The 26,896-nt window shown below is 45.2% G+C and overlaps 2 protein-coding genes and 1 pseudogene across 2 annotated transcripts; 1 reads left to right on the top strand and 2 right to left on the bottom strand.

The window, feature by feature from the left end:
- Positions 1–26,729, bottom strand: LOC136475614 (anthranilate synthase beta subunit 2, chloroplastic-like). The gene is made up of 7 exons (XM_066473141.1): positions 26,596–26,729; positions 26,050–26,120; positions 25,919–25,956; positions 19,582–19,692; positions 19,401–19,500; positions 2,642–2,777; positions 1–293 (listed from the first exon to the last, which is right to left on the bottom strand). The coding sequence occupies exons 2-7, from the start codon at positions 26,115–26,117 to the stop codon at positions 141–143; spliced, it is 606 nt and encodes a 201-aa protein (XP_066329238.1). The 5' UTR covers positions 26,118–26,120; positions 26,596–26,729; the 3' UTR covers positions 1–140.
- Positions 11,759–14,906, top strand: LOC136510209 (DNA repair protein RAD51 homolog 2-like; annotated as a pseudogene).
- LOC136475605 (uncharacterized) lies at positions 23,537–25,776 on the bottom strand. Its single transcript, XM_066473130.1, has 3 exons — positions 24,917–25,776; positions 24,693–24,817; positions 23,537–24,036 (listed from the first exon to the last, which is right to left on the bottom strand). Exons 1-3 carry the CDS (start codon positions 25,518–25,520, stop codon positions 23,896–23,898), a joined length of 870 nt encoding a protein of 289 aa, XP_066329227.1. The 5' UTR covers positions 25,521–25,776; the 3' UTR covers positions 23,537–23,895.
- Positions 26,730–26,896: the final 167 nt, after the last annotated feature.

A 26,896-nucleotide genomic window follows, 5' to 3' on the forward strand; every position in this document is an offset into this window, starting at 1 on the left:
AGCAAACATGTACTGTACAGTAATTGGACTTAAGAGTGTTGTGACATCTGAGCATGTACAACTGACTTTACATGTTCGAGCAGCAAGAGGAATACGTGAGGTGAGAGACAAAAATATGCAGTTACAGCATCTTATTATTGTCACCACGCATGGCTGCTGACCAGCTGCTGCTGCTGTTTCCAACGAGATAAATCATGGAGAGCAAATTTACCAAATCCTATCTTCTTGATAAAATTCTTGACCATGAGCCTCCCTTCAGTAGTTATGATGCTCTCCGGATGGAACTGCACGCCCTACATAATAAGAACGTTCACGGATGTAGATTCAAAATGGACAACAGTAACACTTAATAAAAGATTGATTGTTTTTGTTTTCTAATTAAGGTAGAAAAGAAAGAAACAGTTCGATTTGATTTGGAAAAAGCCTTCAGCTTACCACAGTACACAGCAGCGATGGTGTAACCAAATACACCGGCAGAATGCTGATAGATGGAGGCACTAGTGAAAGCACGAACAGAAAGTCTACTAGTTTTGCCCTGGTTGCCAGATAGGCAAATTCAAGCAGCCTATGCAAACCTACCCATGTACAAGTCAACAGACAAATTCAAGCAGCCTATGCAAACCTTACTCTAGTATACAAGTCAGAATTCAATCAAAATCTAATCTGCTTCCCTAGGTTATTTAGTTATGTATTGTGCTGGTGAATGATCCAGAGGTGAGCTTGGAAGAACACTACTTGCGTTGATGAACAGGTAAATGCCATCATGGGTTAAAGTTAAAAATCGCAAAGCAGTATGATGACATGCTTCAAAAGGGTTATGAACTTCCAGTTATGCACCATTTTTAGTCTTTCTGTGAAAGTAAAAAAAAAAAATCACAAGGCAACAGAAAAGGCATTTTATTTTTAGAAGGCAAGCAACTTATAAACACAGTAGCAAATTTCCAGATTACATGACATGATTTGAAATGATGTTTTTTTGAAACAAAAGGCAGGAGCTCTGCCGCTCAATTAAGACGAAAGAATGTAATAATGTACAAGAAGGTTAGCCAACCGAGTAGCCAAAATGGCACCCGAGGGGCTAACCACCCCACGCGACGTGATTGAGCACAAACACGACACACTGCCATGGATCATCGTTGCCGAGCATGGAAGCAAAGCTGCCAGCAGCTTGGACTTCCCATGGCAGGCCACCCACTGGTCACCTCCCGACTGGTCCAAAGGAACGACCGCCACCGGTCATCGTTGCCAAGCTCAACTATCGAAGAGCAGCTCCGACTTCCAGTCGCAAACCCATGCATTGCATCGAGGCCACGGCGATAATCCAGACGCGACGCCTTCAGGAAGGGAACGACGCCGATGGCACCACCGTCGCACGTCTAAAGTGGACCGGGTTTTCACCCTTGGATGACATGCTAGAGGGGAAAACACGACGCCCCCAACAGGGAAGCGGCGCCCAATGGCGTCGCCGTCGCCAAGGCTTTCGCCCAAGAACCCTCTAGCACGAACGCCGGGTCGCGAAGCCGGACCCCCTGCCAGCCTTCACCGCCATCGTCGCTGTCCCGCCGCCCCACGGAAGCCCCTTCAGAGGGGCATCGACGCGCCGGCTGCACGCAGCAGCCGCACAGCTGCGTCGGCCGTCACCCCCTCCGTTCGGGCCACACATAGCCGGACCTGACTCCGCCGCTCGCGTCCCAGTGCCGCACGACGAGGCCGCCACTGACCATCTTCGTCGGCCCTGGCACCCACCGATGTCGCAGCCGACCTCGCCGCCAACCGCTACAGGGCGTGTGCCCCACCATCTCGGGCGCCGCCCCCTGCCCTGGGACCGTCGGATCCGGACACCAGGCCCCGAACCCGGCGCCCCATGCCGCCGCCGCCACCTCCGTCTTGACCACAAACGAAGGCACCGCCATGTGCCGGCCCGTCGCCGAGGCCGGTAAACCGGCCACCACGGGCAGGCTAGCCAGCAGGTTGCCGCCCTGGCCATAGCCAGTCCCTGAAGAGGCCCGGCCGCCACCGCAACAGCCAGGGCCGTGAGGAGAGAGGCAGGCAGAGGGAGCGCTGCCCCCAGCGCCATCACAAGCCCCGGCCGCCGCCGCAACCGCCACCGGCCACCACTTCACCCGCCGCCGGCCCCGAAGCCGAACTGGACACCTGGAGTCCAGATCCGGCCTCCCGAGCACCGGATCTGACCTCACGTGGCCCGAACCGGCTACCCCAGCTGTCATCGCCGTCGCCGTCAAGAGAGGAGGAGGGGAACGCGCGGAGGAGAAGGAGAGCCCGCCGCCGTCCCCTGCGCCAGCTCGGGCACCAGCCGGCGCCGCCATAGCCACGACGGCCCTCCCCGCTGAGCTCCACGCAGCTCACGCGAGGGGAGGGGCCATCGGCCTGCTGCCGCACGCGCCGCCAAGAGAAAGGAGAAAGGCCCCGCCGCCGCCATCCCTGCCGGTCGGGCAGCCATGCCGGCGGCCAGCTCCGGCGGCGGCGCGGCGGGGAGGGGAGGGGAGGGTCTGCTAGGGATTGGGGGGAGGAGCCGCCCGAGCCGCTCACGTGGGAGCGACGTGGGGGTAGGTTCGGCTACCATTGGGATTCTCAGCAATTTCATTATGTTGTTATAAATAAAAAAGACATGTGAGCAAACCTGAATATGTTTGTATATCCTGTGGCGAGCAGCCATGATCAACCCATCATCTGTCCATGCAACAATTTCCAGGGTATCATGCGGGAAACTATCCTTCTCAATTACAAGGTTGTGATACCTTCCGGCCTGGAATGGGCTATAGGACAAAGTTATCAGAATATTTTTTTTTGAATGTAAGGGCAGGAGCTCTGCCATTCATTAAGTAGAAGATAGGAGTTTTATGTACAGAGTGGCACTGAGGCCTAACACAGCCGGCAACACTAGGAAAGCAGCCAGAGTAAAACTATACACAGAGGGGGTCTCCAACCGGACACAAGACGCTAATGGTTAGCTGTTGTGAAAGCCCTTCTATATTGCCCCAGGTCTTCCTTGGCTCGGCCGGCCACTTGAAGTGCTGTGGAGTATTTGTTGTCGAAGATTCGGCGATTACGCTCGTTCCACAGATTCCACATGATATAAATAGCCATTCCATTGAATTCACGCCTCCTTTCTTTTGGGATTGAGGGCAAGGTCGATTCCCACCATTGAATTAAGGTGTCCGTATTGTTTTGTATGGCCGGCTGGAGGTTGCTGAAATTCTCCCAAGTTGCAACTCTAGACCATGTCTCCTGTGCGAAAGGGCACATCAGGCAGGTGGATTCCTGACTCGAGCGGGCCACCGCAAAGAATGCAGTTATCTTGGTGAGGCCATCCCCTAAGGGCGAGATTATCTGCTGTTAGTAGTTTATTTTGGATTAGGATCCAAGCGAAGAGTTTGCACTTGTTTTCCGCCCGTGCTTGCCATATGATCTCAGTCTTGTACCTTCTGTAGGAGCCGTAGAATTGCGCGCGGTATGCCGATTTGGTGCTGTATTGCCCGCTGTTGGTCCACTTCCAGTTAATTTGGTCTTCTAAATCCGGCTGCAGCTGTACATGCTGAATGCGTACCCAGAGTGAGACGAACTCCTCCAATTGAGATGATGTAGTGATTTTCCTCTCCAAGTTTGTATCCAAGCGTCGCGGCTTAGTTCTTGGTACACCGTTTTGTTTTTCATTCTTACCAACTCGAAGAGGTGGGGGGCTAGGTTTCTGGGTGCCTCACCATCCAACCAACTATGGTGCCAAAATTTGGTCTTCTTGCCATTGCCGATGGAAATGGTAGTGGAGGCGTTGAAGAGTAGGCGGTCCATATCGTTACATGGGACATCAGTGCCCATCCAAGGTTTGTCAGGTGTCGCCCACTCCTGCCAAAGCCACCGTCGCCGGAGTGCTCTACTGAACTTGACAAGATCAATCACCCCGAGTCCCCCAAGGTCTTTGGGCTGAGTGAGAGTCGGCCAGTTGACTAAGCAGTGTCCACCATTTGCCTTGTCGTCCCCTTTCCAGAGGAAGGATCGCCGAATCTTATCTATTTGTTTTCTTGCCCAGGCTGCAATGGGGAAGATGGTCAGATGATAAGTCAGGATGGAAGATAACACCGAGGTGACTAAGGTGAGCCTTCCTGCGCGGTTTAGAAGTCGCCCTTTCCATCCTTGTAGGCGCTGCCCAATTTTCTCAATGAGTGGTTGGACATGTACCTTTCGCAGTGCTCGTGTGTGGAGCTGTAGCCCAAGGAAGCGGCAAGGGAAGTCTTTGCAGGCGCCTGGGAAAGGTTCAAGGATATTTTGAAGATCTAAACCATCACATCGGATAGGGTGGATGGAGCTCTTGTTGAAATTGGTAACTAGACCTGTAGCCTGACCAAAGGTTTCCAGGATTCTTTTTACTGCCAGCAAGTCCTCCCGGTTCGGTATGGTTTCCTTTGGTGCAAATCCAATCATCTAGATTGGAAGAAGCAATTCCCCCATTCGTAACAAATGGTTATCCATTTGCAATGAAGATTGCTGCATCATCTGCATAGAGTGAAGTCCTAAGTTTCATCGATGCCAGTGGCAGGGGCGTGAGGACTCCATTAGCAGAAGCCTAGTATACGCTGTAGGGGGTCGATGGCTAAAATGAAAAGCATGGGTGAGAGGGGGGTCTCCTTGTCGCACCCCTCGCTTGTGGCTGAAACTATCCCCGAGCTGACCATTTACCATGGCTCTCGAGGAGGCCGTGCCGAAGAGCAGGGAAATCCACTCCCTCCATCGTTGCCCAAAACCCAATGCATGGAGGACCTCAAGAAGGTAGCTCCAATTGATAGTGTCGAAGGCCTTTTGGATGTCCAGTTTCATGAAGAGCGCCAGAATTTTCAGTTTTTGCAGTCTCTTCACCGTGTTTATCACGTAGAGAAAATTGTCCTGGATACATCTCCGCTTGATAAATGCACTTTGGCAGTTGGAAACGAGGTCATCCAGGAAGGGTGCCAATCTATTTGCAAGCAGTTTGGAAAAAATCTTTGCGATGCTATGGATCAAGCTGATGGGCCTGTAGTCACTTACTTTAGTGGCGTCTGGCTTTTTTGGGATGAGGACAATGTTGGCTAAGTTAAGTAGATCAAGGTGCTGACTGTTCATGTTGTATAATTGATTTAAGGCACTTGTGAGATCAGAACGAATGATATCCCAACACTTCTTGAAGAAAGCTCCTGTGAATCCGTCTGGCCCTGGGGCTTTGTCTCCGGGCATCGAGTCTACGGTATTTTTTATCTCTTCCTGTGTAGGGGCTTCAAGGGCCGACAGATCATGCTGCTGGTAGCCCAAAGAAGTCCAGTTGAAGGCAGACAGCCTGCTCACAGCCTCCCAATCCGAGGTGTTGCCTGAAGTGCTCAGTGACCTCTTTTCCTTGTCCTTTTTAGCGAAGAGAATTTCATTGCTTTGCCTCTTTGAAGGCACTGGATGTAGTTTTTTTTCTGGATCTTGCATTTGCCCTTAACTGGGAAAATTTAGTATTTGCATCTCCTAAGCGAAGGTTTGTTATCCGGGAACGTTGGCGCATTCTTGATTTTATCAGAATTTTGCATAAAAATGAACTTTCAACACTAAATACCTACTACGGGAAAGTAGTGTCTCGAAATGAGCCTATTGTAACTGAAGTGATATTCTTCAGCCCAGGTTAAATAGCAGTATGAGTTTGTGCATGCATTCACATGGAGTGTGGTGACCAAAACTCTGTCGAAAATGTTGTCATCCTGTTGCAATTTTTGTATGTAACTGATGCTAAAATATTGGGATTCAAAATTCAAAAACTACCCTTGACAGTCGCATCAAATAATGGCAATTATAACAAGAAAACTCTCCATTTCAGAGGAGCTAGTAAAAGCGTCTCTCCTGTAATGTTTATGTTAAGAGAAAACATTTTATTCATATTTTTTATATTTTCAGTAGTGGAGCGGTATTGGGAGAAAAAGAAGGACCTACACATGGTTTTTATTGACTTGAAGAAGACCTATGATAAAATACCAAGGAATGTTATGTGGTGGGCTTTGGACAAACATAAAGTCCCAACGAAGTACGTCGGGCTCATTAAGGACATGTACAACAATGTTGTGACTAGAGTTCGAACAAGTGATGCAGATACGGATGACTTCCTGATTAGGATAGGACTACATCAAGGGTCAGCTTTTGTGACAGAACCGCCTAATCTAATGCCTTCCAGGAATGCTCGTCTTCCATTAGACACTAAGCACTAGAAGGAGACCACCAAATTACACGGTCCCGTCGGACACACCCCAGGGGAGAACCCGAAAATCCATATTTTTCTCATCAGGATCACAAATGAGATAATAAAGCTTACATCATTCTTAACCATTTCTTACATCACTTTGCATTTAACATCAGAGTAAAATATTTATCATTTATAATAGCGGAATATGAACATATTATCAGAGTTATAAACAATTTAATTGAACAACGGAATATAAACAAGTGATCCGAATTACAGCGGAAATAAACATCTAACATGACAAGATGAAGTATTGATATATAAACTACGACAACAGATTATGAAACTTTCATTTATAAAAGCATTTGGTGAGAGTTGTAAATAAAAACTACGATCGCAGCATAAAGGAATTCTCGCTGAGCCCATCAGGAGGTATCCACACACAAGGGTCAGCTCTAGCATCCACCTGTCACCTGTAATAGGGGGAATAAAACCCTGAGTACTCAATTGTACTCAGCAAGACTTATCCGACAGGAGGAAAGAAAAGACTCCAAGAATATGTAAGGCTATCTAGCTTGTGGGTTTATTGCATTTGCAGGAAGCATTACTAAGCGTGCGTCCTTATATTCGATTTTTATTAATGACCGCATTGGTTCATTAACTAACCATTCTATGTAAGCACCTGTGCTACTTTCAAGCAGGTGGTAAGCAATCAGATTTTTTTTCATCTTTTATCTTTCAGTTCTTACTACGGTGCTAGGCATAAGACAAGCCGTACAGGATCGCTCGGCGATTCGCGAATCAATGCCTCTAGCTGGGTACCCCGAAAACACACGCCCTGCTTGTGTCCAAGGCACAAGCAGGACCAACCCGTCACCCTCCTGTCCTGGGATCCTAGGTCCCCATCCAAACTGGGACTCCAAGCCCCCACCCCTGAGTCCCGGACTCAGTGCGGTGCAAGGACCTCCTCCACCAAAACAAAACCCTGACAGTCGGTCCGGAAAGAGTCGAAACCCACGACAAGAGGACAAGTCTTCCAAGCGCCCATACTCAAGTATGTGCTTGGGATAATAAGTCTGTGACTTGCCTCGATGGCTTATGCAACGATCGGTCCTTAACCGACACAGACAGGAAAAGCAGTGTAACCAAGCTATGCCCTGCGTCCACGACGACACAACCTCTTACACCCACCAATACCCAAACCATATCCCTACCCGGTCATCATTTTTCTTTCCACCATTTATATATTCTAAGTGATAATAATCTAATAATATATTTTCTATCTCTCGCGAGTGACAACCATCACTCGACTTCTACCGGAGACTTGTAGCATAGCATTCTACACGATCCTGTCATACTAGTAAGACTCATAAAATAAAGATATATATGAAAGTGGGTTTCATTCAACTCCTTTAAACTTAATGCACTATTATAATTTAAACTGCAAAAAAGTAGGGGTGATGCACCGGGGCTTGCCTGGGTAAGATATATTAAAAAGTTAGTATCTGCATCTTCAGATCATCCACCATCATCTGAATAGAAAGCCCATTGCATCATCTCCTGGAGAGAATACCATTACACCATTCTCGGATTCCTAATCATCCTTCAATTGATCCGTTGACCCATCATCGTACCTCTATGATATGCAATGCGATGTAATGCAAAACGTAATTAATCAACTGCAATCATGACTCGTAAAATGAGATTTACGCCTCTCAAGTTAACGGGCTAGTTTTAATGACGACCGTACTTAGGCTACATGTACACGTTGTTAGATAAGACGTTATTTCCCAACAATCATTTTAGTTATACAAATCCAAGTTGTTTCTTTATTTCATCCTATCGATTTAATCTTTATTCGAAATAGGACATCATTATCTATTTAGCAAACTAATTATTCTAGAGCTACAAAAATTACAGTGAGTACCTAATATTGCTAGGAGCCTACTGTACAAATTTCAGATTCAACACTATTACCAATTTATCACAACAATTCCGACAAATTTATATTTTTACAATATTAAGTACCTTAAATTAATTATATAGCTTCCAAGAATATTATCAAACTATATGAACAAAATATGCTAACAGGTAGATCATGATTTTAGGAGATTAACAAAATTGGTTTCATAATTTTTAGATCCCTATACTATTTTATATTAATTTTACAAGTTTACTTTATAAGCTAAATTAGAAATCTCTCTAGAAATCAAAAAGGCTGACGACACGACCATGGCCCAACGGCGCGCTGGCAGCGGACGACACATGGGCGTGCAGACAGCGGGCGGCCCATAGGCATGAGTCTGCGCACACCCGGCCCATAGGCATGAGTCTACGCACCCGGCCGGCCCAGGCGCAGGCAACAGGTCGGCCCGGCGCGCGGCGGGGCGCGAGCGGCCCAGCAATGGCCCACGCGCGACGCCGACGCGACAGCGGCAGGCCGACCCAGCGCGGATGAGCCTACCGGTGCGGTGGCAACTTGCATAAAGGCCCCCGAAGTTTCCCTAAATCAACTAAGCCCTCATTTATAAATTTATGAGTCTAACGTTTTCGCAAAATGGACATAGTACGACTTGCTATTTGCTTTCGGAGTCCTTTCTCTTCCTAGAAACATAGCAGCGCAGTGGAAGAAAACCGACCGGCGGTGGTGCTGAACACGACGGCACCCGGTGGGGCAGCACGGGCCCGATGGTGCGGCTGGCTCTGAGGTGGCGTGGAGGGGTGCAACGCCGAACTCGGGAGGGGCAGCGCCATGGACTACTGTCCAGCGTGGCTAAAGGGGACCTGCGCGCACGCTCGACGACCGAGTGACGGCGAGCACCGACCCACCCGAGGCCAGCAGTGGGAGGCAAGGCGTTGGCGATGGAGACCCGAACGTGGAGGAGGATGACACGGCGGCCACGCGGTAGCGACACACGGCGGAGGAGACGCCTAAGAGGGACGGTGCCATGGAGCAGGCGAGGCAGAGCCGCATGCGGCTCGGTGAGACGGAGGAGAGCGGTGGTGCTACGCCATCACGGCCGCAGGCATAGGCAATCGCAGAGCTCGGTGCGATGGCGGGCGGGCGTGCGTGGTCAGCAGCAGCTCGGGAGGAGCAGCGAAGGAGTAGGGGAGAGAGAGACGCCGGTGCTATGGTACGATGCAAGGCCACGACGACGTGCGAGGAGATGGTGGTGGCAGCCGTGGTGCGATCATGCCGAGAAGCAGTGGAACCAGTGCGGGAGGGGTCGAGGGGCGCGCGCGCTCGTCGACGGGAGGCGCACGGACCGACGGAGCTTCACGGGGGCATCAGCAGCAGGCGAGCCCGGCGAACAGGAGCATTGTGGATGAAAGGCGGCATGGTGCTGGGCTAGAGCGGGGAAAGAAGAGACAACGGCGGGCGGTGACAACCGAGGCCCAGCGGCGCAGCAGAGCGGATGGAGACCAAGAAAAACAGACGCGTGAGAGAGATAGCGAGGAGCCGTGCGGTTCATCATCGATTTCATAAACGTGGCGTGGGACAGAACCACGTGCAGGCGAGGTGACGCAATGAGCAGACAGCCAGCGCAGCTAGGACAGACAAACCCACACGGGCGCATGCGTTACACGCGACCACACCCTTGTTGGATGCTCAGCTCGGCAGAGCAAGCGGAGACAGGGGCGGACAGGGCAAGGCAGCAGGGGCAGCACGGCAAGGTAATGATTCGATGGAACAACAGAGGCAGTGGTTGCTCGATGGTGCACGACAGAGAGAGGAGCGAAAGCAAAGACCAGGAAATAAGGATGCGGATGTATGAGGAGACTTTGCACTGCCGCGCCACGACAGAAGATGAGACGGTGAATAATTGTCCGGCAACACGTACGCTGTACGCTGGACTAATAAAAGAAGTTGTTGCGCTCTCTTTCTCGTCAGTTCGATATTTCTAAATATCTTTACACACTGAGTAATTTAACTAGGACGTTTATTGGAGTCCACAAAACTAAGTCACACAGGATTCGCTTATCGCCTCGAGTACGTTTTAAATAAAAAATCCGAGAAAGTCATTTTCAGAAATTTTTCTTAGGCCTAAATCGCGGTGCTAAACAAGCTCGTAACACCAGGGTGTTACAGCTTTGAGCCCTTGTTTATTTGCCTTAGTGATGGACGAGATCACAAGGGACATACAAGGGGACATCCCTTGGTGTATGCTTTTCGCGGACGATGTAGTGCTAGTTGATGAAAGCCGGACAGGAGTGAATCAGAAACTAGAGTTATGGCGGAGACTTTAGAGTCCAAAGGTTTTAGACTCAGTAGAACTAAAACTGAGTATATGAGATATGACTTCAGCACTACTACTCGGGAGGAGGAAGATATTAGTTTAGAAGGTCAAGTAGTGCCTAGGAAGGATACCTTTCGATATTTAGGATCAATGCTACAGAGAGACGGGGATATTGATGAAGATGTTAGCCATAGAATCAAAGCAGGGTGGATGAAGTGGCGGCAAGCATCTGGTGTCCTATGTGACAAAAGGGTACCACAGAAGCTAAAAGACAAGTTTTATTGGACGACGATTAGACCTGCTATGTTGTATGGTGCAGAATGTTGGCCTACAAAAAGACGACATGTTCAACAGATAAGTGTCGCAGAAATACGTATGTTGCATTGGATTTGCGGTCATACAAGAAGGGATCGAGTTCGGAACGATGATATACGTGATAGATTAGAGGTAGCACCAATTGAAGAAAAACTTGTCCAACACCGGTTGAGATGGTTTAGATATGTCCAACGTTGACCTCTAGAGGCACCGGTGCATAGTGGAATCCTAAGCCAGGATAGTAACGTGAAGATGGACAGAGGAAGACCAAAGTTGACTTGGGTAGAGGCAATAAAAGGAGACTTGAAAGGATGAAATATACCTAAAGACTTAGCCTTAGATAGGAGTGCTTGGAAGACAGCTATTCACGTGCCTAAACCTTGATTGCTTCTGCTGGGTTTAAACTCTAGCCTACCCCAACTTGTTTGGGACTTAAAGGCTTTGTTATTGTTGTTGTTGTTGTTGTTGTTTTTATATTTTCAGTAACCTAAATGGATTCTCCAAATACAAAACAAGACAAGCTACCTTCCTTACCTATCTGTAACTTCAGGTTACACATCAATAAAAGCTAACTAAGCAAACAAAGATGGTTCAACTATGTTTCCTTTCTTGCAAACCTAATAATGGAACAATAAGAAGCAAGTCTGCCTCTGTCATGACAACAAAAAGGAAGCTTCAGGATGACACATCCAATAACACAACTCTCGGTGAAGACTTCATTCTCATTTAGTGAACCCAAGTTCTAGATTGCCAACATATTTTTTGTTGGATTCCGAAGCTTATTGTACCATAGTGAAGTATATTTTTTCACTTTTCCTATTCCCCAGTCGCCTGAAATCGGGCGTGTCTTCAGGCGACGCTTGGGGCCGTTGGTTGGAGTTTGCGATCCGTGCGCTCTGTTTCGCTATTATTGGTTCTGATTTTCGTTATTGGGCTCGGCACCACAGACCGCACCCGCTAACACCACGCTTCCGTCCTGAGTCCTGACAGTGACACGAGGACCATGGGGAAGAAGCGGCAGCGGCGGCATGGTAGCGCGAAACCTCCTGCGCGGTGCGGATGCGGCGTACGTGGCGGCATGCAGCCACCGCTTCCCCATCCCCCCAGGCGCCCTTGCTGGATACGGAAGCGGAACATCGGCGCCGCCGTTCAGGTCTGTCCATTCCCCTCCTCCAAACCCCTACTGCTCGGCTTTCTGTGCTAACGTGAATCAAGCAAACCCTGCTAGCCACCCCCATCATCGTCTTCTCCACCGTCGCTCTCCTCTCCACCGGGTCCTCATCTCCTCCCTTCATCGCCTCTCCCTTCACCGCCCCAGAACCCCTCACACCGGCGCTGCTGCGGCTGGGGTCTCCACGGTATCTGTAGTCCTGATCCGCCTCACTACGTTCGATCGATCCACTTTCCCTTTACCGAGAATTTCCACGAATCTGTGCTTTCCATTGTTCACTCATTTTAGGATCGCAAACCTAAGTATTTTGTTTTGTACTTTGTAGTGATGCAAGGGGATGGTTTGAAAGTAATTTGGTTTGTAGTGATGCAATAGGATGAAAGTAATTTGGTTTTTACTTTGTAGTGATGCAATGAGATGGTCACGAATTTGGTTTGTTGTGATGCAATGGGATGGTTTAATTCCGAGAATGCTTCAATTGTATGCGCTCATTTGGTGACCAAGCTTAGGAACCTTGCTAATATTTCTTTCAGTTCTTGTAGTACTGTTCTCACAAGCCTGAAATGTCTTGCCTGTTGTTTCATATCCTTTGTTTATTTTTTCAGATGACTGGGAGGATCCTAGTAACGCGACCAACATCTTTAGCTAACTTCACCAAGAGGTATAGCTGTTCTTGAAATCAGTGAACTTCATTACCAGCGCTCTTTCCTTTATTTGCAAAATATACCGGTAATGGACTGATATTTTGAGTATTTTAGTTCTTAGGCACATGAAGGACTGAAAGTTCCTTAACGTATCTTTGAGATTCTAGTACCATGCTGTTGAAAATTTGGAAAGCTTTTCTGCTCAATCTCGCGCCATCATAGTTTAGATCCTGTGCTTTAGGTTTATGCTCCTCACTAAACTTGACATGTTGTGCTAACACTGTTCCCCCTTTCTTGTACTATCTTTCTACAGTTTGGAAGAGATGAAGGTGACTCTTCTTCAGCATGATGTGAAGTTACTCATTGTTGATAACATGGCTACTCTTATGTCGCTGTAAGCTATGGACATGGAATTTCCTTAGTTTAGTTTTCAAATAACTTGTTGTATATTTTAAAAGGTTGAATTGTATTCTTGTAGACACTGTTCTACATATATAAGTATATTCTTTTGCTGGCAACCAGATCGTCAAAATGTCCAATTTTAGATTGTAGTATGTTTGACTATAGAATAGCATAATGTCCAAACTGCTATTGTTGTAGCAAAACAAGAGCCACGGCTGCTATCTAATGGATTCGTTTCTGTGCCATCTCACTGACTGCTACACCTCTAATGCTTGCTATGTTTAGAAGCATTTCACATATGTAGCCTTTAGGTTTTTACATAAGCTGAGTTTATAGTTCCTGAATAGTTATGCTATCAGTTGATAGAAAACTAATCCTCTGTTACATCATGTCTGTAATAGGGAAAATGAGAACGCTACAGCAGGTTTCAGGCAACACCCTTTAAGATGGACCCTTTCTTTTCTTAAGTGTGTCTCCCAGTCTCTTAATGCTCACAGAACTTTCTCTGTAATGTTTTAGTTTACCAATACTCATCCTGCTGAAATACCTTTTATTTCTTCTCGTTCTTTTTTCCTTGTGCAAGCGGTAGAGTCTTACCGCCTGTGACCGGAAGGTCCCAGGTTCGAGTCGCGGTCTCCTCGCATTGCGCAGGCGAGGGTAAGGCTTGCCACTGACACCCTTCCCTAGACCCCGCACAGAGCGGGAGCTCTTTGCACTGGGTACGCCCTTTTTTCCTTGTGCAGGTCTATAGCAAAGTTCTCAAGAATTCTAGTCGTGATTACAAACCAAGTACGCAGGACGCAGCCAAAGTAATGATGATGGTTACCATTTTTCCTTTGAAGGTTTGGACTTTCTTCCTATAACGGCTATGTTTTAGACAATTTGTCGAACTTGACTAAACTATCCATCAAAATCATCTGCAGTGGACAGAAAGGATGGTAATAACTGTGCTGAAAGGTTTGATTCTCATCTTGTTGCTGCACTAGGGATTCAGTGGGCTCATGCTGTAACTGTCCGTCTAGTCTTTGAATCTCATTCAGGTTTGTCCTGATATTTTTCTAAATACAGAAGGGGCTTATGTTCTCTTTTCATCTGCCATTGATGGATCGCAAGTTCGCAACACTCATACCTGGATTTTTGAATTCGTATCACATCAGTCAATCAGTACCTATTACTAAGATCATATAGATGCTTGGTGCTTTTTTCTATATTTTAATTTCAACTGGTTTGATATGCTACCTAGTTATGATTGCATGACATTAGTTTTATCTTAGAATCTAACTTCAGTTTTGATGTTTGCTTGAAGTGTGCAGAAGCACAACTAAACATGAGGAACTTCTAAAAATGCATTGCTTTTTTAATACATCTTGCAGCATAGCAGTACAACAGTGAGTAACATTTAGTGCTGCATCATAATATGGCAAATTTGACATCACTTGGTAAAAATGCTAGGATATGAATATGCCTAGTGATGAAAGAAAATTGCATCTATGTTTAGGAGGCTTGCTCTGACAGTAAAATGTTTATATGAGTTCCTGAAGGTGTTCATTTTTTCTTACTAAAATATTCCCTTTTTGCTATCATATTTAGTCTTCATCACTTACTATTTTACTAACCAAATAGCAACTTCACATTTATCCATCATATCATTTTAGATGAAATAATTGTAAACTGTGTTCTCCATAGGCCACAGGTTCATTAAGGTGGCAAAATCACCTGTCTCTAGCAGTATCATTTCCATTCGTTGTTGAGTCATCAGGCATTACATTACTAAGTGATGAAGGCATTGATGTGACATGTTCTGAGATTACCTCAATTCGTTGTCAAGGTATAATCTATGTTTTTTCTGCAAATAATGGGCTTAATCTTGTAGTCTTCTTGTTATTTGTCCTAACACAGATATTTCTCTAGGGCAAAATGTTCTGGCTCGATAACCATTTGAATCCTACTATACCTACTGAAAAGGTGTAATCCTGCGCTCTTTGTTGTCAAATTGGGCCTAGCAAGTTGGGTTATTGTCGATGTTTTCTTAAACTGTTCTTTTTTCATGTTAAATTGCGTAGTTACTGCTGAGAAGCAACTATGATGTAGAGTCCATGCTGAAGGCATGTGGGATTACAATTGCTAGAAGTTTCACATAAGTTGATGGTAGGGTACTGCAGCCCCCATGGTTGGTCATTACCGTTTATCCTATATCATTTCAGATATCCTTTGTGGTTATAGAATTTTGAAGGCGTAAATCTTATAACTGTCTTTTCGTTCATCTTAAAACTGGGAATGGTGAAGACATTTTTACACGCAATGGTAGATGGAACTTCAACAATAAGGTCAGCATATGTTAGTTTGCAGTCAATTGGTGTTGTTTCAAGTCTGTTAGTTGCCCTGAAATAAGAAGTGTCCTGCATTCATAACCCCACACTAAAGCAACTGTGTTGTGAGATAAGAAATGACCTGGCAGACATGTTGGTGCCTGCAGGAGCAACATACTACTGAATTTACAAGTGCTCTGTTACTAATAATATCTGCTGTTGATGAGAACCATACAAATGAAACATTCAGTTGCACAATTGCAATCACCAACAATGTAAATTGCAGCTATTGGGCACTGCAATTGTAGTTCTCAGCATATGCAATTGTAGTTCTGAACATAATTTAATTTAAGCTTGTAACATCCTGTTCATTGCATAAATTACATAAATTAATTGGCCACTCAAATTGACCGCATGTTCCTTACTAATTGATAAATTTTGCTTCCATCTGTTGTTCCTGGTTTTGTCAATTGTTAACTTTCCCTTCTTAGTTTTCTTTGTTGCACTTGCATTGCCTTTGGTGTTGTCAACATCTCTAGTAGCTTTTGTGTATCAGATCTCCTGTTTCTGATTTCCTTGTTTTGCCTACCTGCAGTTGCTCGCATCTGCTATGCACATCTCGCTGCTGCTCAGGTTGGTCAGTTCATAAAATTCGATGAGATGTCGGAGACGTCCTCTAGCCACGGCGGCCACACTTTGGCCGGCAGCGTCCCTGTCCAGGAGCTGTCCCGTTTGCATGAGAAAGTGAGTAGCTTGATGTTCTTCTACTGAGCAGGGGAATGTGTCGTGGTTTTACTTTTTGGTGGATGGTTGGGTCTGAACCCTCGTAGTTTTGTCGGGTGGCGGTAAACTCTCCGTGAACTTGTTGTGGCACTTGGTACCTGCCTCGCCTCAGGAAGACTTAACTTGGTCGTAGGATGTTAAATGTTGGTTTTTTAAGCACTGCTGCTGCAGTTATGCTTGGGTGGCTGTAATGCCGACACGTCGCAACTATGTTCGGTGGCTTGTTGCAGCACTTGGTGCCTGCCTGCCTCAGGAAGACTTGGAACCTGTTAGACTTGTAACCCCAACCTAGTAGCCTTTGTTTATTGTGATTTGTGCCAACACAAAGCACATTTTTGTCCTTGTCTTTTCATATAAAAAAATTTCATTCTTGTGATTTGTGTTAACACATCTTTTTCTTTATTTTGTGCCAGCCCAAACTAAATTTTTGTCCTTGTCCTTTCATGGAAAAAAATTGTTTGTTGTGATTTGTGATAGCACACACCATATCTTTGTTACTTGTGATTTGTGCCGACACACAACTCATTTTTGTCCTTCTACTTTCATAGAAAAAATTGTTTCTTGTGATTTGTGCTACCACATCTTTTAACTTTGTTTGTTGTGATTTGTGTCAACACACATCTGTCTTCCGTGATGCCACTGCTGCTCTGTGTTGCTGCTTGTAGTTTAGGTGCTAGTTGAAATGCCCATTTAGTCTTCTATGATGTTACCGCTGCTCTGTGTTCATGTCATCTTTTGGGCAGTGCGCATCATTTCAGCAACTGGAGCTGTTTCTACAGCAACCCGTCTCCAAGATTCAGAATCTGGTGGTGTGGTTACATATGAGGTATGTTGTTGCTGGTTATAATTTGCCTAAAAACTACATGTATGTGTTCTGTTCTTACATAATACTCAATTTTGAGTTCACAAAACCTCAGCTTGGAAAATATGCTCTAGGTACTTTGAAGTTGTGCTCTTGGAAAATATGTTATCTTGATTGCACATTAAGTAGTAAATTGCACACTTCAATTTTTGCAATTATGGTGTTTAACATGTGCAATATCCAGTCTTGATGATAAATAATATTGCTCTAACGTGGTTTAGTGCTTGCAGCTGAATTATATGGCTGACTGCTTCATTTCATGCTTCGTTACCTGCTTTTTGAAGGCTAATATGCATTTAGGAAGCACGGTCTTCCTGTTTTGTCATTAGTTCTGTAATGCGCAGGTGTTCCTGTTGTTTTCTGTAAGTCTGATCCTTATCCTCTATTAAAGAGCCTTTTTCCCCTTCTGTGAACCTGTGTGTAAGGTTGGATGTTGATGTTACTTGTCTTCCTTGATTTTTCAGGTTAACACCAGCGGACAGTTTGTTGGTCTGGCTGAGATGGTGGGTCGGGTTGATTTTAACAAGATAGTTGAATACTAGCAGCGGGACAAGTGGACTGTTTGCTTTCCTGTCAAGTGGCACATTGTGAAGAACATTCCTAGCAGCTTGTTGAAGGACATCATTCCTGAGTATAATGAAAACAAACCAGTTACAAATAGCAGAGATACGCAGGAGGTGAGTTAAGTTGCTTTTAGTTTTTCTCTTGTTTTGTCAGCTTCTCCACTGATTGTTGATGGTTTCACATTGTAGCAGAAATTCTTGATATGCATGAATCAGGAAGCCAGTACTCTCTTAAGAGAAATGGAAAATTGTTATGTCTAAGTCTTTTAATGTTGCGGTAGCTAAGTTTCCCCATACTTTTTCATGGTGTCTGCAGGTTAAGCTTGACCAAGGCCTTCAGATTTTAAAGATTTTCAAGGATCATGTCTCCAAGACATCCATCTTGGATGACTTTAGCTTTTATGATGGCCGTGAAAAGATAATGCAGCAGAAGAAATCAAAGCGTCAGTATCTAGTTGAGGTGTGTGATTACCAATCTACTTTGTGTAATGAGCCCTCTTTTAATGCACTTGTATGAATGTTAGCACTTGCAGTTTCACTTGTTAACCTGAGAGCTATGAAAATCTAGCGTCTGTTCCCTAAGATTTCCTTTGAACATGTACAAGTTGCAGCAATGGAGGTACTGTAGGGTTGGTTTGAGCATTTTTCCTATTACAAGCTCATGTGGATTGGCAATTTGGCATTATTCAGCCTGTTTCATGGTATCCATCAGTAGTGTTTACCCTTATTTGGATGTTGATAAGCTATTTCAACTGCCATTTTTCCACTCTCCAGGTCATGAATGGAAAGTTGGTTGCCACCAACAATGCTGAAATTCAAGCTACTGATGGGAAGCAGAATGTGCAGAAACCTGAGGCCATAGCGGAATAAAATGCTGTGGTGGAGAATGGTGCAGTGGCAGTAGCTGCTAATGGTGTCACCCCAAGGGAGCAAACTGCCATGGTTGCAGAAGGGTGCAGTCTAAGGCGATTCTGTATCCTGTTAGGTTTCTCGTGTTGGTTTCTCAGAATGTACCATTTTCACAGTGGTTGGTTGCATTGTCATCTAAGGTGGTTAGATAGATAGTAGTAGTTCTTATTCTGTTGAGTTGTCATTTGTCTTGTTTGGAGTTGTACCTGTGTGACTATTTGAAATGTGTAATTTTCAAAAATGTGACATGTGTTACATATACAGTATAATTGCATTAACAAGTAGTATTTGCACTATTTGAAATGTGCAATTTTCATATTTGTGTTTTGTAATTTTTGAAGATCATATTCATTGTTCATTTGTTTATCGAGAACATCTCATTATGTGTGACTAAATATTTTTAAGAACATCCCATCATATTCATTGTGACTAAATTATATATATCTCATATTTGTGTTTTTGTGTGCAAATGTTACTGATTTTCGTCACTTTCTCCACTTACGTGTTTTTTTTGAATTCATCTAGTTAGCGGGTATCAGATCATGCGCCCGTTAAGGTTTGGCGGGCCCGGTAGTTGCCTGGGTTGATTTGCGGGTTCATTCGCGGACCCGTTATAGCTGCCTGGGTAGCATAAACAACAGATCACAGATCTGACCGTAGGATGCACATCCAAGGGCCTGTAGCGTCGCCTGAAAAAAGTCCATATTTCAGGCACTTGAGATATAGCAAATCCCATATTTTTTAATTAAAAAAATACAGTCCTTATTTGCACTAAACAACACTTTTATGCTCCTAAATCATGTATCGTCACTTTATATTGTAATCTGGTCTTCTTTTGAACAAGTATTGTTAGCTGGTCTAGATTGTATTAACTTTTAACTTTTCTAGGGAAATAAATGGGAGGGCCAGACACAAGAAAGAAGATAACTGAGTATCAGGCCCCACATATGGTAAGTTGTATGCCAATTAAACCCGATGGATGGGAAGCTTAAGGGATCTTACTTTGGAAGATCGGAAAGCAGAGTTCCATCAAGCTTCTCATCGTAATGAACAAAGGAGCCCTTTCCATGCACAACTCCATAAGGAGATCGGACAACCTTCCCTACAAACATGAAACAGGAAAATAAGATAGGTTTGAAGTCTAAAGATACACCTCAAGTGAAGAACTTGTGCACACACAAACCTCCAAATGCCTCCCCAATGCATTCTAAACCCATGCAAACCCCAAACAATGGTATAGAGGGTCCAAGCTCTGTAACTGTTTGCAAGGATATTCCAGAATCTTGAGGAGTGCCTGTCATTTCAATTTTGTTAAAAAGAGAAAACAAAATAATTTATAGGCATACCAAAAATAAAACAGTAGATTTTTTTTTCCGAAAGGACGGCAAAAGCTTTGCCACGGATTTTATTAGACGATATAAAGAGAAAAAGAGCAAATACAACTCCCTATTTACACCCAGCGTCCCCTGCTAATCAAAACGGAAACCAGTAAAACGGCAGAAAAAACAACTATACAGGTAAAAAAACTTAGACTAGGGACACTCCGAAAACAAGAACCCTGGGCCAACTGAAGAAAAGGTCTACTGCTAGTTCGTCGTGTTATGAATTGGAGCCGTCGCCAAAGAAAACTGACTTATATCATCTTTGCACAAACTTGCGACTTGTCTTGGGCTCAAACTTTTTTGTTGAAAAGTTCGCCTATTCCTCTCTTTCCAGATATTCCACCAAAAATAGATTATGATCCCGTCGAAGCACCGTCTTTGATTTTTGTCAACTTTTCTCCTACATCTTTGCCAGTAATTATGAAGCGACCCGGTTGTGTTTATGGAGCTTAGGTCAGTTAAACTGAACCATATCTTGATCAACTCCCACACTTCCTTAGTGAAAGGGCAATCTTTACACAGGTGCGTTGGTGTCTCTTGATCATTTGTACATAGTTTACAAATGGGGTCATCTGTCCATCCTCGCTTTGTCAAGTTATTTGCGGTCAAAATTTTTTTGTGCATTAGCGTCCATGCGAAGAATCTACATTTCGGTTCCGTCTTGGCCTTCCAAATTGGCATAATTTGAGCTTGGAAAAGGTCCCCTGGAACTGAATTTCATAAGCGCTTTTTGTTGTGTACTCTCCACTTTCTGTCCAACGCCATCTTATATCGTCTTCCATATTGTTGGTCAACTGCGTATCCTTGATGGCCTCCCAAAGGTCGGCAAATTCAGAGACCTGTGCATGTGAATTCGGAGGATATATGTGGTCAATCCATCTGTTATTTTCTAGAGCCTTCTGCACTGAAATCTTCTTCCTGTGCGTCTTCTGAAACAAGCTAGGCGCGATTGTTTTTGCTGAAGCGCCGTTAATCCATGACGAAGTCCAGAACAAAGCTGTTTTTCCATTGCCAATATTTACTACGGTCGATGCGTTGAAAAGCTCATGATCGTTCTTGTCGCATGGGACTTCCAGGTTTGTCCATGCTCTTTCCTTTTGTTTCCACTTGAACCATAGCCATCTCAACCTCAAAGCTCTTGTGAATCTCTCTAAATCCATGATACCAATCCCCCCCTTTCCTTTGGGAGGCAGGTGGTGGGCCAGTTTATAAGTGAATGTCCCCCGATAACGTTTTCTGGAGTTTCATCCGCGCCAAAGGAAACTGCGGCGTAATCTGTCAATCCTTTTGAGCACCCCTTTCTGCGCCTGGAAAACTGTGAAGTGGTAGATTGGAATGGAGGAAAGAACTATTTTTACTAATGTTTCCCTTCCAGAGGTTGACAATAATTTTCCTTTCCATCCCGGCAGCCTGGCTCCTATCTTATCTACTAGCGGCTGGAATTCAATTTTCCTTAGCTTCATTGTGTGAAGTGGTAGCCCAAGATATTTTCCTAGAAAAGTTCCAATTTTCTCAGGGAAATTCTGGATGAGTGAAGGTATTAAGTCAGGCTCTACCCTTATCGGAAAGATCTCCGTCTTTTCCATGTTAATTTTTAGCCCCGAGCATTCTCCGAAGAACTTTAGTATTTTTTGAACATTCTTCAACTCTGTAACGTTCGGGTTTGCAAATATGGCTGCATCGTCCGCATACAAAGAGCATCGCAAGTTTGCGGCTTTGGGCAAAACCGGGTGTAGAATACCCCGCTGAGCTGCATGTTCGATGATACGTTGTAACGGGTCTATGGCGATGATGAACAATAAAGGTGACAATGGATCGCCGTGCCTGAGACCTCTCGCATGAGGAATATTTTGAGTCGGTCTACCATTAACAAGAATTTTGGATGATGAAGTGCCGAGGATTGCTGATACCCAGTTGCGCCACTTCCTGCTAAAACCGAGTGCTTTAAGCACCTCAAGGAGATAGGGCCATTCTATTGAGTCGAAAGCTTTCGAAATATCCAATTTGATAAACAAAGCTGGCTTCTTTTTCTTGTGTAGGAGCTGGATGACCCTCTGTACATAAATGAAATTATCGTGAATACACCTTTTCCTGATGAAAGCATTTTGGGCATGCGACACCAACTCATTCACGTGTGGTGCCAATCTGTTCGCCAGCATCTTAGTGATGATTTTAACCATGCTGTTGATGAGACTTATTGGTCTATAATCATTTAAAGTCCTTGCATCTTGTTTTTTTGACAGCAATACAATATTGGCCTCGTTGAACAAACTCAACTTAGCAGTTCTGTGGTTATAGAAACCAAGTATTGCTGCGTAAAGATCGTCTTTGATTATTTCCCAGCATTTTTTATAGAAAACTCCAATGAAGCCGTCCGGGCCCAGAGCTTTTTCCGGTGGTAATTCCCTGATTGTGTTGAGCAATTCCTCTTCTGTGAATGGCGTGTCTAAATCATCAAGGTTGTGCGGGGAATAGCCCAGCTGCTCCCAATTGATAGCCCGACCTCTCGGCATTCTACTACCAACGGCATTGGAAAAGAACTCTAGTGCAGCTTTAGATTTGTCCTGCTGAGTGACGGCGAGCCCCTCATCACTTTGGATTGTGCTAATATAATTTTTCTTATGTCTAGCGTTAGCGTGGAGCTGAAAAAACTTGGTATTAGTGTCCCCTTTACTAATCCAAGTCAGCCGGGAATGATGTCTGGCTCTTGCCCTTTGAATGGCAGCAAGGCCTAAAGATTTCATCTTCAGGTATCTTTTAAATTCCAACTCTTCCGTCGTCAGCATGCGTCTTTCTTGTGCTGTCTCAAGTTCTAATAGAATCAAGTGAAGAATGGCGTCTCTTAGTTTCCAATCACTGAGTTGTGTTCGCCTCCATATTTTAAGGGCTCTTGCTGTGCGCAAAAGTTTGACATGCATACGCAACATCGGGTCCTGAGAGCTACTGGTTGCTCCCATGCCACCTGGACCGTTTGTGCAAATTCCGGCATGTGTATCCAGTGCGCCTCAAAACGGAAACCTCGGTAGAAGTCAAAATCCGTATCTTCCTGAAGAAATAATGGGCAATGATCAGAGCCCAAAGATGCTAAAGCCTGGAGGTCAGTTCTTGGGAAGATTTCCAACCATTCGGTTGATGCTAGGAAATGATCAATTTTTGTCATCGTTGGGTTTTGTTGGTCGTTGCACCATGTGAATCGCCTCCCTTTCAACTCCAGAGGCGCTAGCTGCAAATTGTCTATTGTATTTTTAAATCTGTTGAGCATTCGGATGTTGACCCTATCGTTGTTTTTATCTTCGGCTCTATAAATGAGGTTAAAGTCCCCTATGATAAGCCATGGTGTCCTTATATGCTGTCTGAGGTCTGTAATCTCTTGAAGGAACGCAATTTTTTCTTGATCGTTCTGTGGCCCATACACACCCGTCAAACACCAGGTTACGTTCTCTTCTAGCATCGTGATTTCAGCAGACACAGAATGGTTCGTTGTCTGCAAAGGTGACATACTGAAGAATTGATCAGACATTGCCATTAGGATACCTCCCGCTGCCCCTATCGATGGAAGAAAACTGCAATTTCGAGCCAAAACCGGACCCACGGTTTCTACCAGGAGACTGTGAGTCCAGCTTTCTATCTTGGTTTCCTGAAGGCATATAATAGTCGCATTGGATGCGGTAATGAGATTGCGCACACTTGCCCGCTTCACCCCATCGTTGAGGCCTCTAACATTCCAATACAAAACAGAGCAATTTTTCTGCGACATTAACCACCATTAGCAACTAAAGCATAGACCAAGTTCCTAACATACATGGACCGAAGGCAGCGAGGCCAGCAATATTCGAAATAGAACCGAACGGGGATTGCCGAAGGCAACAGAGCCAGCAGGCCATAGTCTCCCCCATTGGTCAATAAACTGAAAGATCCTTGAGATGATCGACACATCCGCAGTGCTAGTATGTTCCGACGATCTGCATAACATGGGCATACAAACCCCTTGACAGCCACGCAGGGCCCAAACTAAAGCGACATGAGAGTCCCAGGCCACCGATGCCCAGGATGCGATGCCAGTAAGAGCTATCATTTGGAGAAACCGCCCCTACTGTTTCCCGAGGCAATGTGCCTTAGGCCATCTCCATGCGTGTTGCTGGTCCTTGCTTCCTGGGGTTGCCCCCCTTCTTCATCTTCTTGGCACCGTGCTCCACCAGAACCTGAAGGGCCTCCATGCTCTTCTTGGTTAGTGGTTGATCGAGGTGCTGCGAGAACTTGACTCAATGTTAGGAATATTTGCAGCCTGATTGTCTAGAGAAATTTCTCCCAATTTCTTGACTAGCAAGTCCTGAGCTATTTGTATAGTATCTTTTCCAATTCTGGACTACGCTTTGGCTGTAAGACGCACACTCTTCCGCTTGGTGACTGAGGATGCAACTCTGTGGCTTTTAAATTTTGGTTGGGGTTGTGGGTTGTTTAGTGTAGCAGGGTCTGGTAGTAGAGGCAGGTCTACCTCTGTAGAGATGGATGCAAGAAAGAGGTCTACAGGGCAGTTGTTTGGCAAGCCATTTTCATTTCCTGATTGAACATGTTCCTCAACTATAGGAGTTTGGTTCTGTATGTCATGGTTTGCATTTTCAGCATGTTCAGGTCGAGGTGTTGTCAAACTGTCTAAAAGTGGCGTGACAAGTTGCAGTGCTGCTTCACTTAGGCCAGGATTAATGTTGATCAAGTTGTTTAAATCCCCCAATACTTCCTGCCCCTCTACTAAAATAGTTGGGTCTATGAGTGACGGTGAGGGAGTTGTGAAGCCATCTACTTGTGACATGTTAAAAAACTTAGTTGTATTCATAGGACTATCTGAGGATGGACTAGTGACAACATTGATATCCTCCATTTCTGCAACTGTTCTGGAGCAGAAAGAACTCACCAGCAAATCTTGGAGTGGGTCAGTACTGGCCATAGCCCCCTTGTCTTGGACCAGAATGTCCCCCGACTTGCGCTCCTTTAGCAACTCTTGGTCAGCTGTCTTGGTTGCCTTCTTGCCATGTTCACCTTGATCAACATGAATGAGGAACTCATGAAGCATAGGATCAAAATTATCTGTTGGGTTATCATGGCACGAAACCTCAAGGATTTGGAAAGGAGGCTCACTTGCAACTTTAATGGATTCTCCCAAAAACGAAACAAGCGGTTCAGCGAAGGAGACATGCTTCATGTTCTTACTTGCTTTTGTTGTAGTCGGTGCAGGTGCCACCTTCTTCTTGTACATAAACCTCCTGGGCTCCTCCCAAAGCCTTGACCGGTAGGAGCCTCCTCCGCGCGGCGCAGGCCCACGGAAGTTGGTGCTGTAGCAGTCCGCAACTCCATTGCGGAAGCGAGTGACACGGCCCCAGGCTGAGACTCTTCTGTGTCGGCGGTTGTTGCCGCCACGGCCGTCGTGGTCCTCATCCCTTCTGTGGTTGCGATGCTCTTGGCGCCCACGGTCTCTGCCATGGCGTCCCCAGGCCTCTCCCAGGGAGTCTGGCTCACCATACCTCAAGAGAAACTCCCTGCGCCTCTTGCGGTTTGGGTGGCCTCCCTGTCCACCATCCCCATTGATGAAGGACAGATCCTCGACCACCACCAGGTGGGGGAAGACCTTGTAGGACAGGGCATGCTTGAGCCCGGTTGGCGGCTCGTGGTGGACCTGCACGTAGATGCGAGGGGTGTCCACAGGTGGCTGCTCAGCATCCGGGTCGGTGATGGTCAGCCACATCGTCTTTGGGATCTTATTCGGGTCTGCGCACCAGGCCCACACATCGTACGTCCTTGTCCTCTCCCGGCGCCGAGTGTGCTCCTCAACGTAGTGGATGGCGCATGATTGCCCCAGGATCAGGGCAGCCACATCCTCCCCCCAGGCATGAGGTGGGATGCCCTCGATGCGGATGTTGACGCGGAACTCCAGGTGCGCATCCTCTGCTTCCCTGGCTTCATTCCAAGTAGCGAAGTTGAAGACCCTTCCACCATCCTCGATGCTGTGCTGCCGAGTCGCCCTCTGCCTGAAACGCTCCTCAGAGAAGATGACCAAATACAAACAGTAGATTTTAAGAGTACATTCATTAGCATCTCATATGTTAGTATTAACGAATGGAATTAGTACAGAAAAATGCTGACCAGGGCCTGGGGAAATAAGTATTCCTCTAGGAGAGATCCTGTAGAGCAAGCAACACACTGCATGTGATATTATCAAGAGAATTCATCATGTAAACTTGCGGAACCTTATACAGGAAAGAATAGTTACCTACTTCTTAATTTCTTCCACAGTGATCTCATCACTGCGATAAACCTCAAAATTAGCTCCAACCTCGCCCATGCACTGCATATAGACAAATTTTAGGAAACTTCAGTAATCAGTACAATCGACAAGAGAGTTTATATTTGTGAGAAGTTCTTTCTTTCTTTCTTTCTTTCTTTCTTTATTTCAAGAATGTATTTTTGTCCATATTTTCTATTGGGAATCCATTTTGGTCCTCTTATAGCCACATATTTGTAGTATTCGAAGTTACATTATTAGTCCTTAGTTCCTAATCCCTGAGGTTTCTAAGAAAAGTCATAACTATGTTTTGATTGCTTATGCAGGTTCATTCACCAGAGACTTTAACTGGGCAATGCCGAAGTTTTTCCAATTAGATATCCAAAGATAGTATGTGTTGAAAAGAGTGTGGAAACTGGAAAGACTCAAGCTCCTTCACACTAATCATGCCATCACATCACCAATCTAAATTACTTTTGAAGTTACCATAATGCATGGAAAAGTTTCTTAATTAGTAATGCAACAGTACTGCTTTTACCTGGCATAAATTATATGTGAAGCTATCGTAGTTGTCTACGACTATTATTGGTCTAGTATTTTGCTTTACTCCAACAAATGCATCACCACCTTTCACTGCTGAGATAGCAGATTTAGCAACAAACTTTTGCTGTTTAACGGTTGTGGATCCACTGAGTGCTCCTGCACGATCAGTTAAAATATCTATTATAATTAAACAAACAGGACAAATTAATGTAATTCTGTGAATTCTGTTTTTTTTCTTGTTGTCTCAATGGCAATCGTTAGGATACTAATTTCAAGCGATGCTAAGCTATCACAGC

Source organism: Miscanthus floridulus, chromosome 1 (assembly GCF_019320115.1).
Source record: "Miscanthus floridulus cultivar M001 chromosome 1, ASM1932011v1, whole genome shotgun sequence".
Taxonomy (NCBI): domain Eukaryota; kingdom Viridiplantae; phylum Streptophyta; class Magnoliopsida; order Poales; family Poaceae; genus Miscanthus; species Miscanthus floridulus.